General features: G+C 33.6%; 2 protein-coding genes across 5 annotated transcripts; one reads left to right on the top strand and one right to left on the bottom strand.

The window, feature by feature from the left end:
- Positions 612-2,996, top strand: LOC109334571 (chlorophyll a-b binding protein 13, chloroplastic-like). 3 transcript variants are annotated; one of them, XM_019570415.1, is made up of 3 exons: positions 612-834; positions 1,422-1,586; positions 2,382-2,996. In XM_019570415.1, exons 1-3 carry the CDS (start codon positions 613-615, stop codon positions 2,889-2,891), a joined length of 897 nt encoding a protein of 298 aa, XP_019425960.1. In that variant the 5' UTR covers position 612; the 3' UTR covers positions 2,892-2,996. The 3 variants fall into 3 exon arrangements, with proteins under 3 accessions (XP_019425960.1, XP_019425959.1, XP_019425961.1); XM_019570414.1 differs by having other exon boundaries at positions 1,419-1,586; XM_019570416.1 differs by having other exon boundaries at positions 613-834; positions 1,425-1,586.
- LOC109334568 (myosin-2-like) lies at positions 3,286-13,949 on the bottom strand. 2 transcript variants are annotated; one of them, XM_019570411.1, is made up of 24 exons: positions 12,815-13,949; positions 12,086-12,187; positions 11,848-11,991; positions 11,614-11,764; positions 11,482-11,509; positions 11,166-11,334; positions 10,906-10,969; positions 10,749-10,762; positions 10,575-10,659; positions 9,707-9,810; positions 9,461-9,599; positions 9,052-9,170; positions 8,813-8,965; positions 8,638-8,727; positions 8,211-8,288; positions 7,844-8,002; positions 6,900-7,097; positions 6,491-6,696; positions 6,281-6,416; positions 5,965-6,094; positions 5,515-5,625; positions 5,317-5,429; positions 4,510-4,713; positions 3,286-4,171 (listed from the first exon to the last, which is right to left on the bottom strand). In XM_019570411.1, the coding sequence occupies exons 1-24, from the start codon at positions 13,199-13,201 to the stop codon at positions 3,590-3,592; spliced, it is 3,666 nt and encodes a 1,221-aa protein (XP_019425956.1). In that variant the 5' UTR covers positions 13,202-13,949; the 3' UTR covers positions 3,286-3,589. The 2 variants fall into 2 exon arrangements, with proteins under 2 accessions (XP_019425956.1, XP_019425957.1); XM_019570412.1 differs by having other exon boundaries at positions 4,510-4,710.

Below are 14,440 nucleotides of genomic sequence, written 5' to 3'. Positions count from 1 at the left end.
TTCGTATTATTGCATATTTATGAAACATTTTATTTTCCCCGTCTCTAAGTCACAAATGAGGGTTAGATATAATCTTTTAAAAAATAAAACTCATAAATGTAATTAAATTAAACAAAATATAATATATTATAGATACAAGTTCAAATAATATATGAAATAATATTTTTTTATTATTTTTGGATAATTTAAGTAATATCTCCTTATAATTATTAATGCAAAAATGTTTTATCTTATATTGTTTGAACTTGTTTCCATGACACTTGTAAGTTATTTTTTATTTAAAATTTTATGCTTATTTATCACGTAGGACAGTTAGTACTTCTTATTTATATAAATAAGAAGGGTGAATATAGATATAAAAAAGAGATGTTATTTGTATAATTTAATCAAAAGTTTATAATGATTGCTTATTAATTAAATAAATAATGGATGTTTATTGGCAAAGATAAAATGTGGATAGAAAGATGAGTTGGAGATACATAAAATCCAATAAAGCCTTCTCATTGGTTGTTCCAAACCACACCAACTATCACACTCTTGTATTCATAGCCACACATTCCTATCATTCTCTTTCTCTTTCCCTATATATCATGTTACTCTCAACCTTCCTTCATGCACACTTCTACAAATCATTATTATTTTCTATTTAAGAAAATTCAGGTTTCAAGTTCATTTGTAGCTCCTGAAAACTTGGAAGTTATGGCAACAACATTAATGGCAGCCACAACAAATTCTAGCATTGTTAAACAAACCCCTTTCTTTGCCCAAAGCAGGGTTACCAACTCCAACCCTCTAAGGAATGTTGTCTCTATGGGAACTAGCAAATACATCATGGTACTCCCTATACACATATATACTTTATATTTAGAGAGTTGCATATATATATAAGTTATTAAAATCTTTACCATTACATCTTCATATGAATGATTAAGATTACATTTCACATAATTCAGTGTAAAATATGTCATGATATAAGGAGATAAGTTAAGTCTTGTCTATCTATAATAATAATAATAGGTTGATAAGTGAGCAACATTTTAATGAAAAAATAGATATACTATGAGAATAAAGTATCTCTTGACATAAGAAGATAAGTTATTTCATTCGGTCATTAAAATAATAACATAAGTCTTATTTAATCATTTTCTACAAAAAAATATTTCTAAAACTAAACAAAATAGTACACATTCCATATTTTTATTAGATGAAGGAGATAAATTATCTTCTTATATAAGAAGATACTATATTCTCATATACTGTTGATAAAACAAATAGGGCATATGTGGCATTTTTAGTAGACAAAAGATATAATTGATATGAGAATATACATATGACATTTTTAAGTGGTTAATTTATATAGTATGTCTATATAGTTAGTGGTAATGTGACTAATATAGTGCTATTGTGTTTTGTGAACAAAGCAGAGCAATGATTTGTGGTATGGACCAGAAAGAGTGAAATACTTGGGACCCTTTTCAGCTCAGACACCATCATATTTGACTGGAGAATTCCCTGGAGATTATGGATGGGACACTGCTGGTTTATCTGCTGACCCTGAAGCATTTGCCAAGAATAGGGCCCTTGAGGTATAACAAGACTACAACATAATGCTTTTCCTTTTGAATTTCTTATCAAAACATTTCAGTCATCAAAAACCAAATTGCAAAACTTTTCTGCTTTTCATTGATAATCATTCATCAATCTTTCTTTAGTATAAAAATAATTAAAGACATATATGTTTCAATTGTTTCATATCAATAGATTTCTATCTCTTAACAAATTTTACTTCTACAAATAATGTAAAATCTATGCACCGATACTATAAAGATTTATACACATGTATTCTATCATCCACCATTCATTTAATTTTTTTTTTAAAAGTCAATAATAATTAAATATCAATGGTAAATGATGAAATAACAATATATAAAACTCATATACGGTCAGCATATATATATTTTTCTTAATTAGATTGGATGGTGCATATATTTAATGAACAAACAAAATTCATGATCTAGGATCACTTAAATTTTGTAGTTAGTCCTTATATTTTTGTCAGTACTACTAAAAGTATATAATCACCTTTTTGGGTAAGGAGCTAATCTCTTTTGGGATTTATGGTTGTCCATCTTAACAAGTGTTGCTGTTAGGGATCGAACATTTGACCTTGGGGATCCAGTAGAGCTTTACATCATTAGACCAACATTTTGTTGGTAGTTAGTGCTTATATTGAGTTGCCTTTAAAGTGAGCAAGCATATTATATCTACCCATAATTTGATAAACTACACTACTTATACCTTAAACTTAAATTATTGGGCATCTATAATTTGTTGTACTTAATTTGTCATAGTGAGATTAAATTGTTATGTATGTGAAAAAGGTGATCCATGGGCGTTGGGCCATGCTTGGAGCACTAGGAAGCATCACACCAGAAGTACTTGAGAAATGGCTCAGAGTGGACTTCAAGGAACCAGTTTGGTTCAAAGCTGGGGCCCAGATATTCTCAGAAGGTGGGCTTGACTATTTGGGGAACCCAAACCTTGTCCATGCACAAAGCATTCTAGCAGTGTTGGGCTTCCAAGTTGTTCTGATGGGCCTTGTTGAAGGCTTTAGAATCAATGGGCTTGATGGGGTTGGAGAGGGTAATAACCTTTACCCTGGGGGTCAGTACTTTGACCCTCTTGGGCTTGCTGATGATCCTGTTACTTTTGCTGAGCTCAAGGTGAAAGAGATCAAGAATGGAAGGTTGGCTATGTTCTCCATGTTTGGTTTCTTTGTTCAAGCCATTGTTACTGGAAAAGGCCCATTAGAGAATCTTTTGGACCACCTTCATAACCCTGTGGCTAATAATGCATGGGTTTATGCCACCAAGTTTGTGCCTGGTTCTTAAATATGATGAGCAATTGTGATTTATATGTAGATTATAATATGATGTGTCATATTTAGTGTTACACTTGTTGGTAGTTTTATTTGTTCAAACCAATGGTTCTCACTAGTTTTCTACATTGTTACATATCTTTACTATTGTAAGGTCTGTTTGCAAGTTGAGTTTTGGAAAAAAAGAAATGAAGAGCTTCAGAGTCATCCCACAAGTGTATTTCCGGACTCTCAAACATTTCTCTTCTCTCTGTTATCCTTTAAAAATTAACTTGCAAATAAACCCTAAATGTGAAGCAATATATCTCATAAAGAAGTATAAACACTATATTTTGAAATCATGTATTAAATTGAACTTTTATCTATTTAACCAAAATTGAATGAAATGTAGTCATAGACATACTATAAACACTAAAGAACATGAATTTTTTTACTTACATTGAAGAGTTGAAGATATCAAACAATATACTACTGAATACAGCTATGCAATCCTACAAGACTATACAACTATATGCACAACTTCCACCATGTAACAAATTTGGTAGAGATACAATTCCTTTCCCTTCTACCAATTAGTACAACAGTAAAATGTGTTTATGGAAGAAACAGGTCCTCAAAAGGACACAGTATATGACAATAATCACTTTGACATTTTTGCTTAATTTTCAGCTTTTATACATTTCAGTAAAGACAGCATTTGAAAACCAAATGCTAGAGTGCTATTGAACTTATTTTTCCCCACCATGTCCGCCGACTTTTTTCAACTTCCGAGTTCCCTAATTTATGAAGTCTCACTTTTGTCTCCTTTAATCTAACCTTGTATTCTTTCTTCCATGCCTCAAACCTATGTTTAAGTTTCCGATATTCTTCAATGGAATTCGTGTTACCAGATTGCGATGATCTAACCTCAAGCAGTGTTCTGGCATCATCATCAAATGTATGTCTGCGGTGATCAAATTCCTTCATCAGAGTGCTTACGGAAGAATTCAAAGTACCATTAGCCCCCCTCCCTGCTCCAACTGAAAGACTACTAGAATACTTCATAGGCGTGCTCGGGCCGGGTGTTAGGGATCCTATGGAAGTACCATTAGCCGCCCTCCCTGCTCCAACTGAAAAACTACTAGAATACTTCATAGGCGTGCTTGGGGCGGGTGTTCGGGCCCCGGGTGTTCGGGATCCTATGGAAGTATTATCTTCAGAATCATAGCAAAGAGGCGATGCAACATCATACCGTACAGGCTGACTAGAGCCATTCTCAGAAGCAAGGCTCTTTCTAGCAGCAGCAAGACTCATCTGCATTGAAATTGCAATTTTAATCTTCTATATAATTTTGAAGTTAGACTTAAAACCCTTAAGCATTGAACTTATCTAATAAATAAGATTGCCACAAACTCATAGTGACACAGGAAATCAACACAAACAACAAACTACTTTTATTAGCTTCAGCTTTTACTTATTAATCATTAAACGAGATTAATCGTAATATGAAACCAGCTCATTACAACAGTTCCTCTGTTAATTCTTGAACAAGATTCCTCTTGATATGAAACCAGCCCATTAGTTCAAGGAAGCCACAGCAAATTAAGTTTGTTGAAAATCGGAAGTACGTCAATGATTGAGTAAAAACTTACTTGCAAAGACGCCATCTGTTTTTGCCACATTTCTTCCATTGTTTTCATCTTTGTCTCATACTCAATCCACCTTCCCTCAAATTGTTTTAGTTGTTCCCTCAATTTAGCATTTTCCTCTTCCTTTTGCTCAGCAGTTGCTTCAGCCTTGATAACTCGCTTTTCGAGTTCTGCTAAAGCAGAAGGCTGGTTCTGTGACATATCCTGCTACACCAATAAAAAATACAACAATTATTATCTTGAGTGATTGAGAGCTTTCATAAAAATCATGATGCTCAACATTCTATATCCATAAGAAAAACTCATCCAAAAGGTAAACTCAACCAATTAAATCGTAAAATTACTCAGGCAAAAGTGTTTAGCATTCTGAATTCTGATCCATGATTACATCATAATGAACAAATATGAGCATTACTCCAATTTAATTTATTTGACATGCAAAGTTCCAGAAACACAAATTTGATTAATTGCATAAAGAAGTGGTTGAAACTCTAAATCATAAATCTGTCTCCCCTTTTAAATAAGGAACTCTTGTTTGATCCGCTTTTATAGACCAACCAATTATGGATATGAATCAGTATTGAGAATTTTAAATAACTTTCAATTGTCACATCAAAGCTAGGGCCTTAAACTCTGCTATACTTAGGTGTACCCAGAAATCTATGGTTTCTTCATACCAAACACCTCCATATAGTTAGGTGTCTCAATGATGGTACAGATTAATGAGTTGGAATTGATCTAAAAATTGACACAACTCTTACTCGGAGTTTAGTAAATTATTCTAAATTGAAAATGTACATAGTAAATTACCTTTACTTCGGCCATCTTCGTACGTGACCTACGCCTAGATCTTGCATTTTCGGGATATATCTTAAACTTATCTGTGCCTCTAATTTGCCTTCGAACCAGCCACCCACGAACAACTACATTAAAACGAAATTAATAGTAAGAAAATCATAAGTAATGCACCTCCCGAGGTAAACTAGACAATATAGAGAAGACACTAACCAGATTGTAGTACTATGACTGCCTGAATCTCCTCAATCTTTTCAGAAGAAATAGTCATGGATGACTTCACCATAACACCATATTTCCTTCTCTCAATTTCTCCCCGAACAACTACAATATAACCAAGCTAGCAATTAAGGTTTGGATACAAACAATAGCCAAGGTTATGAACAATCACTCGTAACAAGTATTTGACTATTTGAGCCATCGATTTAGATGTATAAAGCTCTTAACTGAATATGTATCAATAAGGTCATCAAAGAATTGGATTTGAAAAATTAGAAGTCAAACAGCACCGAGTTTTGTTTTTTTGGATTAGTATCAACAAGGATTTTATGCAAAACATTACTAGAAAATTCTGCAAAGGAATGAAAAAAAATGTGCATAAAGCATAGAATCAGCATCCTACTTTTAATCCAAATTAAACTAATATTAATAGCATGTCCTTACATGATTGTATAGTTGCTACTCCATTCTTAAGCTCATGGTAACAACTGCGAGCCTTTTGGCCACGGAAGCATTTTTGAATCCCAACAGTTCCGTGCAAAACCTGTTTTCTCTTGTCCTCCAGTGCACCAATCTATAAAACCAACAAGAGCACGGGAATAATCAAGTCGTTTTGTAAAACAAACAGTTGATAACTTTCTGAACATCAACATTCATGCCAATTCAATCATGACACATTTGTGTTCTAACACAATAAGTAGTCTGCATATACACTCAACTGCAGTTTTGAAAGTAAATGAATGAAATTACTTAAACATACCTGCCCGGTTCGAAGATACAGTTTGGTGAAGCCAACTTGGTACATTTCAGGAGGAATATTAAATTGTTGCAAAACAGAAACTGAGACGCTCAATGGGTCCTGAGATGTGTTGACCTCAGAAAGAAGAAACCCATACCTAAACATATGCAAGAACATAAGTCAACCCAATACTAAAGATAATCTAAAAACTGCACGAGATTTTTCCACTACCTTCTGGCAAACTCTTGATGTGTCACTCGAGTAGGATATCCAGCCCTTGAAATCCTAACAACTTCCAAAACTCCACAACACTTGAGCTGTTGAAGAACAAGGTCTTCATCAAATATGCCAGGATGTTGCTTAGTATTCGGCTTTATACAACGAATGAAGTGTGGTGTCGTGCTCTCTAACTGATGCATCAACTTAAACAATTGACCCTAAAAGAAAGCAAGAAAACTGTTAAAGTTGTTTCAGTCAAATTATGGTATTTTGCTTATTTCTCAGTATATACTCCTAAAGCCCATTTACTCAGTACTTACGAGGTCATTATCCACAATCATCATGTGATATCTCATAACTTAATTATTTCTTTCCAGATATTAAATATGTAGACACTGTTCAAGTATGGTTACAATACTACCTTGAACTTTGTGCCAACACTCTGCTTTTGTGAGTCCAGAGCTCCTGCATGGACAGAGTTCGATTGCTTCTGATACCGGTTAATCATTTTGGAAAACAACTGCAGCAGTTCACAAGTGCATGAGGACAGCAGTTGAATGGAATCAGAAGGAAGTGGATCTCTGTTCTTTTCTAGAAAGCCGTTTGTATCATACAAAACCTGATTCAGGACCAGATGTTAGTACAATCGCAAACTTAACTATAAAAGTTGATCTCCATAGTAAAAACTCTGCATATACCTAAATGTTCAGAAAACCAAAATAGAAAGCAGAAATTTTCCATAGTCACTAAGGAATTAAAACTCCAGCAAAAACATTTTCCCCATAAGCAAGTTTCATGTTTACCGTCAAAATGATGTGCCATAATGTTTCTAGTGCATAAATAGGAACATCCAACATTTTAGTTATATTATTAAAACGCAGGCAAACAAAAAAACTAAGTAAGCAAAGTTCTTAAACAAATTAGGAGGTAGGAATAAAACCATGTTTAGAAACAACTACATTATCCTATTACGAAACTTGGGACATTTCAAAAACTAAGATTATATCATTAAGGAGCTAAAAAAAATAAGCAAAACTATGTTGCCATAGGTTTCAAAACATAAGACTAAATAAACAAAGCTAAAAAAATGTTTTTGAATTATCTCATTGTGTTCATTGTTCAAAATAGCTTATCAAAAGCATGCTGAGTTTTAAATAAAAATGTAAAGGTTATTTTTCCCTATAATTTAAGCTTTTTTTCAGACAAAAAAAACTTTATTAAGGAGGTGAAGTATAAGGAATACCTCACCCTATAATTTAAGCTAACCCAAATATGCACTAAATTGGGAGATTAATTAAACTATAGAATCTACAGGCAGATTTTGTAGCAACAAAGTTGATCCTTAAATACTTGGCATCTACTAACCTCCCCAGCGTAATGACGAACACTGAAAGCCCTTCCCATTTCCGCTTTAAAGCAAGGATTAGCATTCAGGTGCTGCTTAAGTTTGCTGGCAAGTGTTAGATCAGTGGCCCTGGGAAAATTTGATTCCTCGTCCAACAAAGAGATTAGCCCCAAAGGCTTCTGCACATTTTGAATCACATTACATAATGATTACACTAGTCATTAGTCATTGAGAATAATGTGGACCTAAATACAATTTTTTAAATAATTTGCTTTATTAAAAAACTGTCCAAAAAAATAATGTATCGATAATCAAAATAATGACCCAGTTTCGAGCCAAAGAGGAACAGTTCACGATATTTTTAGAAAGCTTAAACCATATAAGTACCTTCTCAAAGAGATCCAAACACTCTTGGTTGTCATCAAAATCTACTTTCGTCCAATCAACACCATCTAACTCGTAGTCCTGAAGCAATATATATAAAATTGCAATGTTGCTGTTATACATATAAAGACCACACTACACATATAACTTTGCATTTCATATAACACCATCTTCTTTACTATTTTGTTATAGTTTGGTTGTTTTAAACGAATCCCCTTCTATTCATGGCATTAGTTGATGTCCTAGAACTAATTTAAAACACGACAACATTCCTGGAACTGTATCACATAGCATTGAAATTAAAGAGACTAAATACTAGGCATAAAAATACCCAAAATCTTAAAGTTAAATGCACAGAAACAATTTTTTTTGAATTATATCACATATTCACAGTTTTTCATTCAAAGTAACGCATAATATAGTTCCTAACCTCCTGCTCAAGTTTAAACAGATGCCGGTTGAAATGCTGTTGAAGCCTCTCATTGGCATAATTTATACAAAATTGTTCAAAGCTGTTTTTCTAGAAACGAAAAAACAAGAAATTATTAGAACACGTAAAAAGAATATATTAAGTATCAGTAAACACATTAATATATATTGCACACCTGGAATGACTCAAAGCCATAGATATCAAGAATACTAATGGATCTCCCAGTACGTCGTTTACCCACTTCAAGTGACTTGTTAACTTGTTCTACAAGCCAGTCAAACAAGTTTGCATAGATAAATTTCGCTAATGCATCTCTTGTATCAATGGCCTGAACATGGGATCAAAATTTGGATATAATACATTTAGGAGCTGTTAAGAAACGGGTTAACTGAATTGTTTAGGTAATAAACAGACCTGCCGCAATGTCAATGTTTTGGCAATAGTATCCTTGCCGGCTTGGATTTTACGGGTGGACAACGCTGTCATTAACTCCTCGGAACTGCAACCCATCAGCAAGGCAGCAGTGGTTACAGCTGCCAAAAGAAATATATAAATAGAAGTCACTTTTAAGGTCTAACTAAAATTAAAAATAAACCCTCATATTTACAATGTTAGTGACAGTCAATATGAAACACTGAAGCACCCAGTTCTACGCAACTCAAAACAAAATACATTAATTTATGTTAAGAGAATGGCATTGAAATATTCAACTGAGTCCGAGCTAACTTTATGAATTCTATGTCATTGAATTAGCACACACAAAACAAGATACGGAATAAGTAGCCCACCAAAATGCATCATGTATAAGCGCTATGAATCTTACCTTCATCCTCCACTACTTCAATGTGATTTTCATTGTCAGTAACATTGAATGACATATTTCCGAGCCATAATATTGCAGCAAGCATCTTAAAGACCAGCTCTTGATCCTCTTTGCTCATTCGAACAACATCCAACGCTTTCTGAGGGAAAACAAAGATGCCGAAGGGGGGAAATACATGAGATATGAAGAGTCTGTAAACAAACTTATAGAAAGTTAGTTCAATGAATGAACTGTCAAATAATATACCATCAGCCTGTGGAAATTTTTAGCATCATCAACACTGTCAATTGTCATGCAGTCACTATGGTTAAGATATTTATATTCGCTGGCCACTCTAAGATTCAACCTCTCTGCACAGTAAAAGAAAACAATTATATATGGGTAAAAATTGTTTACATACTCAATAAAGTTTAGGAAGAAATCAAAATGTGAAGGTGTATCATAATTTCACATGCAGAATTGGCAATGAATTTGTATACAAACTTAGGTGTACATTAAACATTTGTATATAAGATTAAAGAGCAGAGGATATATATATTAATGATACTGGGAGGATCATACTCAAAAGTCATATTTAAAATTGATTGTCTAAAGATAGTCATTGAGAGATTCAATTGTCACACAACAGTGACATAATGTTCAAACATTGAATTACATCTAATACATGTTGGGGAAAGAAGTTCCAGCAAGAGCAACAACAAAAAAAAGAGTGTAATGACAAGAATGCTAAGAGGGTGAGAGGGCTATTCAGAAGAAGTTGTAGAATCACTTATTTAGGATAAGATGGTAGAAATCCACTTAAAGGGCTTGTATCATACAAGAAGAGCAATAAAGTTTTCTAGTGAGAAAATGGATTAAATAGTCGATAGCCCCATTAAAAAGTGTACAGTAAAGCCTAAGGTTTACATAAAAGAACCCGATAAAAATGACTTTTCTCTAAATGGTTTACTAAGATTTGGGTCTTGATCAAAATACCTAAGTTATTTCAGGATGAACAAAAGAATTGAACACTTAGTTCTTAAAATTAACACAGATCATTGCCATTTTTATACATTAGACAAGAAAACAAACTTCTCAGCAGAATATTATGTGATGTTAAAACATATAAGCGCACCTTTAAGATCAGGTGAAGATCCAGCACATAGTTGATAAAATATGTGATAAGACCTCTCCCCGTTGACCAGTTGAACAACTCTTGACTGCTCACAGGAGACATGACTATTTCAGAAGCGAAGAAAGATAAATATTTATATCCACAATCATACACAAATGTGGTATCAGAAGTTACCTTTTCCAACAGAACTGTTCAAGTTAGCGTACGAGAATTGGCATTAGAAACACACAAAAAAAGGCATAGAAATAAGTCAAGTCAGTAAATTGCAAAAATAATTGGAAACCACAGAAGAGCAAATTTAATGTAACATATTTAACTTGAACATACTTACAGGTTTGAATTTTAGCCCCACAAATTTTCCCCAATGTGCTGAAATGAATTTCAATCAACTTCCCCTGCACGGAAAATAAAAATACTTATCAAAGCCAAGTCATTAAATACCATCCACAAAGTGCTGCACAGACTTCAGAAATTAAAAGGGAAATTAAAATTGCATTCTTTATGGACATGTTAGATGGAAAACCTATCAAAATAAACATAGACGAAAAGAAACGCAAACTTTTCAGCCAAACAAATCGAAAACAAACTTACAAATCTGCTAGAGTTGTCATTCCTGGATGTTTTTGCGTTTCCGAAAGCTTCTAATATAAAATTTGTCTGAAGAACTTCATTTTCTATCCCACAACTGCCACCACCAAGAGCAGCTAAGTATTGCATAGCAACTTTCGCTGTCTCTGTCTTACCAGCTCCACTCTCGCCACTACAAACAAATTTCCAGCAGCCATTATTAACAAGTATACGAGTGACTATATCTTATTATTACTATAACAATTCAACACTATCGAGTTCAGGAACATGTATTAAGAGTCACGGACAAAAAGGAGCCTCTAATGTACTGAGTGCTGACCTTATGATAATGGACTGATTTACTTCATCTGCAATGCACAAAATGTAAACAGAAAAACCTTAATAAATATATGATGCGACTACAGCATAAAGATTTCATAGGAGGAGAAAGAAAGGAAAAATATTCATTCACCTCTTATCATCTCATTATAAGCTGCGTCAGCCATAGCATAAACATGAGGACTATCCAAAAGTTTCTGCCTATAAGCTGCAACATAATCATTTCCGTAAATGTGGACATCTTTGAAGGGATTGAGAGCAATTAAAACTGGCCCTGCTTTACTCTGCATACAGAAAGCACAAATAGCATGTGAGAGTACATAGATTATCACCTAAGTAGAAGAACAAGCCAGAACAGCATACATACATAAATCATATCTTGAGAATATCTAAACTGAAGATTGTGTAGAACGGAGGGCTCGTTTAAATAACTGAGCTGTATAAGATCATCCACGCCGTCTAGTATATCAGGATTAGCTGGTAGGATCTCTAATCTGGACACTTTCATAACCTGCAGTAACAAGTCGATGTCACAAATGATCTGTTACCTTGCATTCTCGAGATTGAATACTACATTTAAAGAAACAAAAGTCTTAGAAATTTACATTTCCGTTTGAGAGTGAGACAGATGCTGCTTCTCCTGAAGTTGACTGTATCCTTCCTAGTCCCCACTTCCCTTTTGTTTGCCGACACCAAACATTAAGTTTCTGTTGAAACAATCAAAACCAAAAAATGAATTTTTTAACAGACAAGCACATGACGTTAACAATGTCTCAACTCTCAGCCTATGCCCATTATTAACAGACAAATGGACAAATATAGCTCTGATATATAGCTCAACACATAAAAACCACAAACATGCATTCTTTTAAAGTAACATGTTAAAAGGAGCTTTGACATCTTTCAATCAAACATGGTGCCGGTATCAAACATCAAACAAATAAAAGCCCATAGTGGAAGTTTCAAGCACTAAATAGGAAGGTATCTTGACATCTTCAAATTTTACATTTAAAATAACCAAGCAGCTCTTAATCTAACTAAGATGGGTAGAGTTTACCATTATTAGCAATTCTGAAATGGTTAATGTTGCAGTGTTGCAAATACAATTTTTTATCCACAACTTCCATATTTTATTCGAGCTAATTGCTCATTTGTATAACTTATTCGTAAAATTTAAGCTAACTGTTAAATGTTAAAAATGAAAACTGAGAGATTCAAAGACTAAAGGAAACTGTAAAACTTCCATCATAAACACATTTATCATTAAAACTTAATATATCAAATTATCAACAAGTAATTAACAACTACCATAACCTTTTCAAGACACAAATTACCTTTTTGATGAAATAAGCAACATTGTCATCTTCCAATTCTCCTGGTGGAGGAGCTACCGAAGCAGTAGTATCAGCAGATGTTAAAACTTGACCTTGTGGTGATTCTTCACACATTATTTTCTCTTCTGATTTGACAATATATGGTGATTCCACATCCATCTTCATCTTCTTGTTCCCGAAACTACCTTTCCTTCTGTGCCCCTTACCATTCTCATTACCAACCTTAAAGCTATTAGGCAATGTCCTTCTCGCCGGAGGAAGCCGGGCTTTTGATGCCGGACGAGCTGGCAATGCTGGAGGCAAGTCCTTAGGCTTCTCTTCTTCATCTCTCCGGCGAAGCGAATCAAGCATCTCTTCTAGAGAGCTCCTGGTAGCTGTTAACATCATGTTGCTATTTTCACCCAAACAACAAAACTAAACTTCAGATATATTTCACAACTTTTTCCTCAAAATTTCAAAATTCACACTTTTCAATCAAATTGTCATACCCAACTACAAATTTCACAACTTTTCCTTTAAATCTCAAACCAAACTCCAATTTTCACAACTTTTCTCTCAAATTATAATACCCAACTACACATTTAACAAAATTTTCCTCAAATCCTCATCATCTACTTGAAATTTCACCACCCCATTTTTTTTATTCCGCAAGTGCGTTCCAGAAAATTCCGAAATCCAAGACCCCTTTTGAGATTCAACGTGGAAAATGCTAAAAAATGGTATTAAGAATAGGATAAGCTTGAAGGGTGAGAGAATATTGAAAAAAAATGGTTTTTTTCTCGTTGCAACAATCAAGACAACCTTAGAAAACAAATTCCAGAAGTGCATTTGCTAAATCGAGGATATTCGCGAGTTTCCATCACTGAAAGCGAAAGTTACGAGGTTATAGAAGAGTAAGCGAGGAGGTTGAGATTGTTGCAACAAAAAAAACCTCCTCAGACAGAGGAGAGAGAAAATATGGTAACAAAAAAAACAACACACAATTTGGAAAAATTCTCTGTTGTAAAACCGAACGTTCCTTGTTCTATATGTTCCTCAAAACAGAAACAAGGTACACATTAAAACTATGGAGGAAACTTTGGTGATCATGGTTTTTTTTTTTGGTCCAGAAATTCAAATTTTGCTGGTGAGTTGGCAAAGGTAATAATAACATAAACAGCACTTTCAACATTAAAAATTCTTTCATGAGGAAACGGTTTAGGAAAGATTGTTACTTTAATAGCAGTTTGGTCCATGAAGATAAGAAAATTTGCATATTTTCAGCCTATATGTTTACTTCAAAATATATTTGGAGCATATAATAAAATTATGGTAAGGATGAAATAAGGATAATGTTGTTGCTTACGTGGCTACCTTTTTTATATAATAAAATTAGGATTTTTTTTAAATAAAATGAATATATGCATATACAAATTTAATAATTATAAATTTTGAATATAAGTGAGAGGTGATTAGAGTAAAATATCACTTTAGCCCCCAATGTTGATATAATTAATCAATTTCATCCCTAAGAATCTATGATTACTAAAATGTCAACTTGATATCTCATTTTGTATATTGTTCAATTTGTCCCTCACAAAAAATTTAGTATGTTTTTACTTTTTAGTTTTTACTATCATGAGGAAA

The sequence above is a fragment of the Lupinus angustifolius genome, chromosome LG19, assembly GCF_001865875.1.
Source record: "Lupinus angustifolius cultivar Tanjil chromosome LG19, LupAngTanjil_v1.0, whole genome shotgun sequence".
NCBI lineage: Eukaryota > Viridiplantae > Streptophyta > Magnoliopsida > Fabales > Fabaceae > Lupinus > Lupinus angustifolius.
Note: the sequence above shows the minus strand (reverse complement) of the source record. Positions and strands in the feature narration are given on the sequence as shown.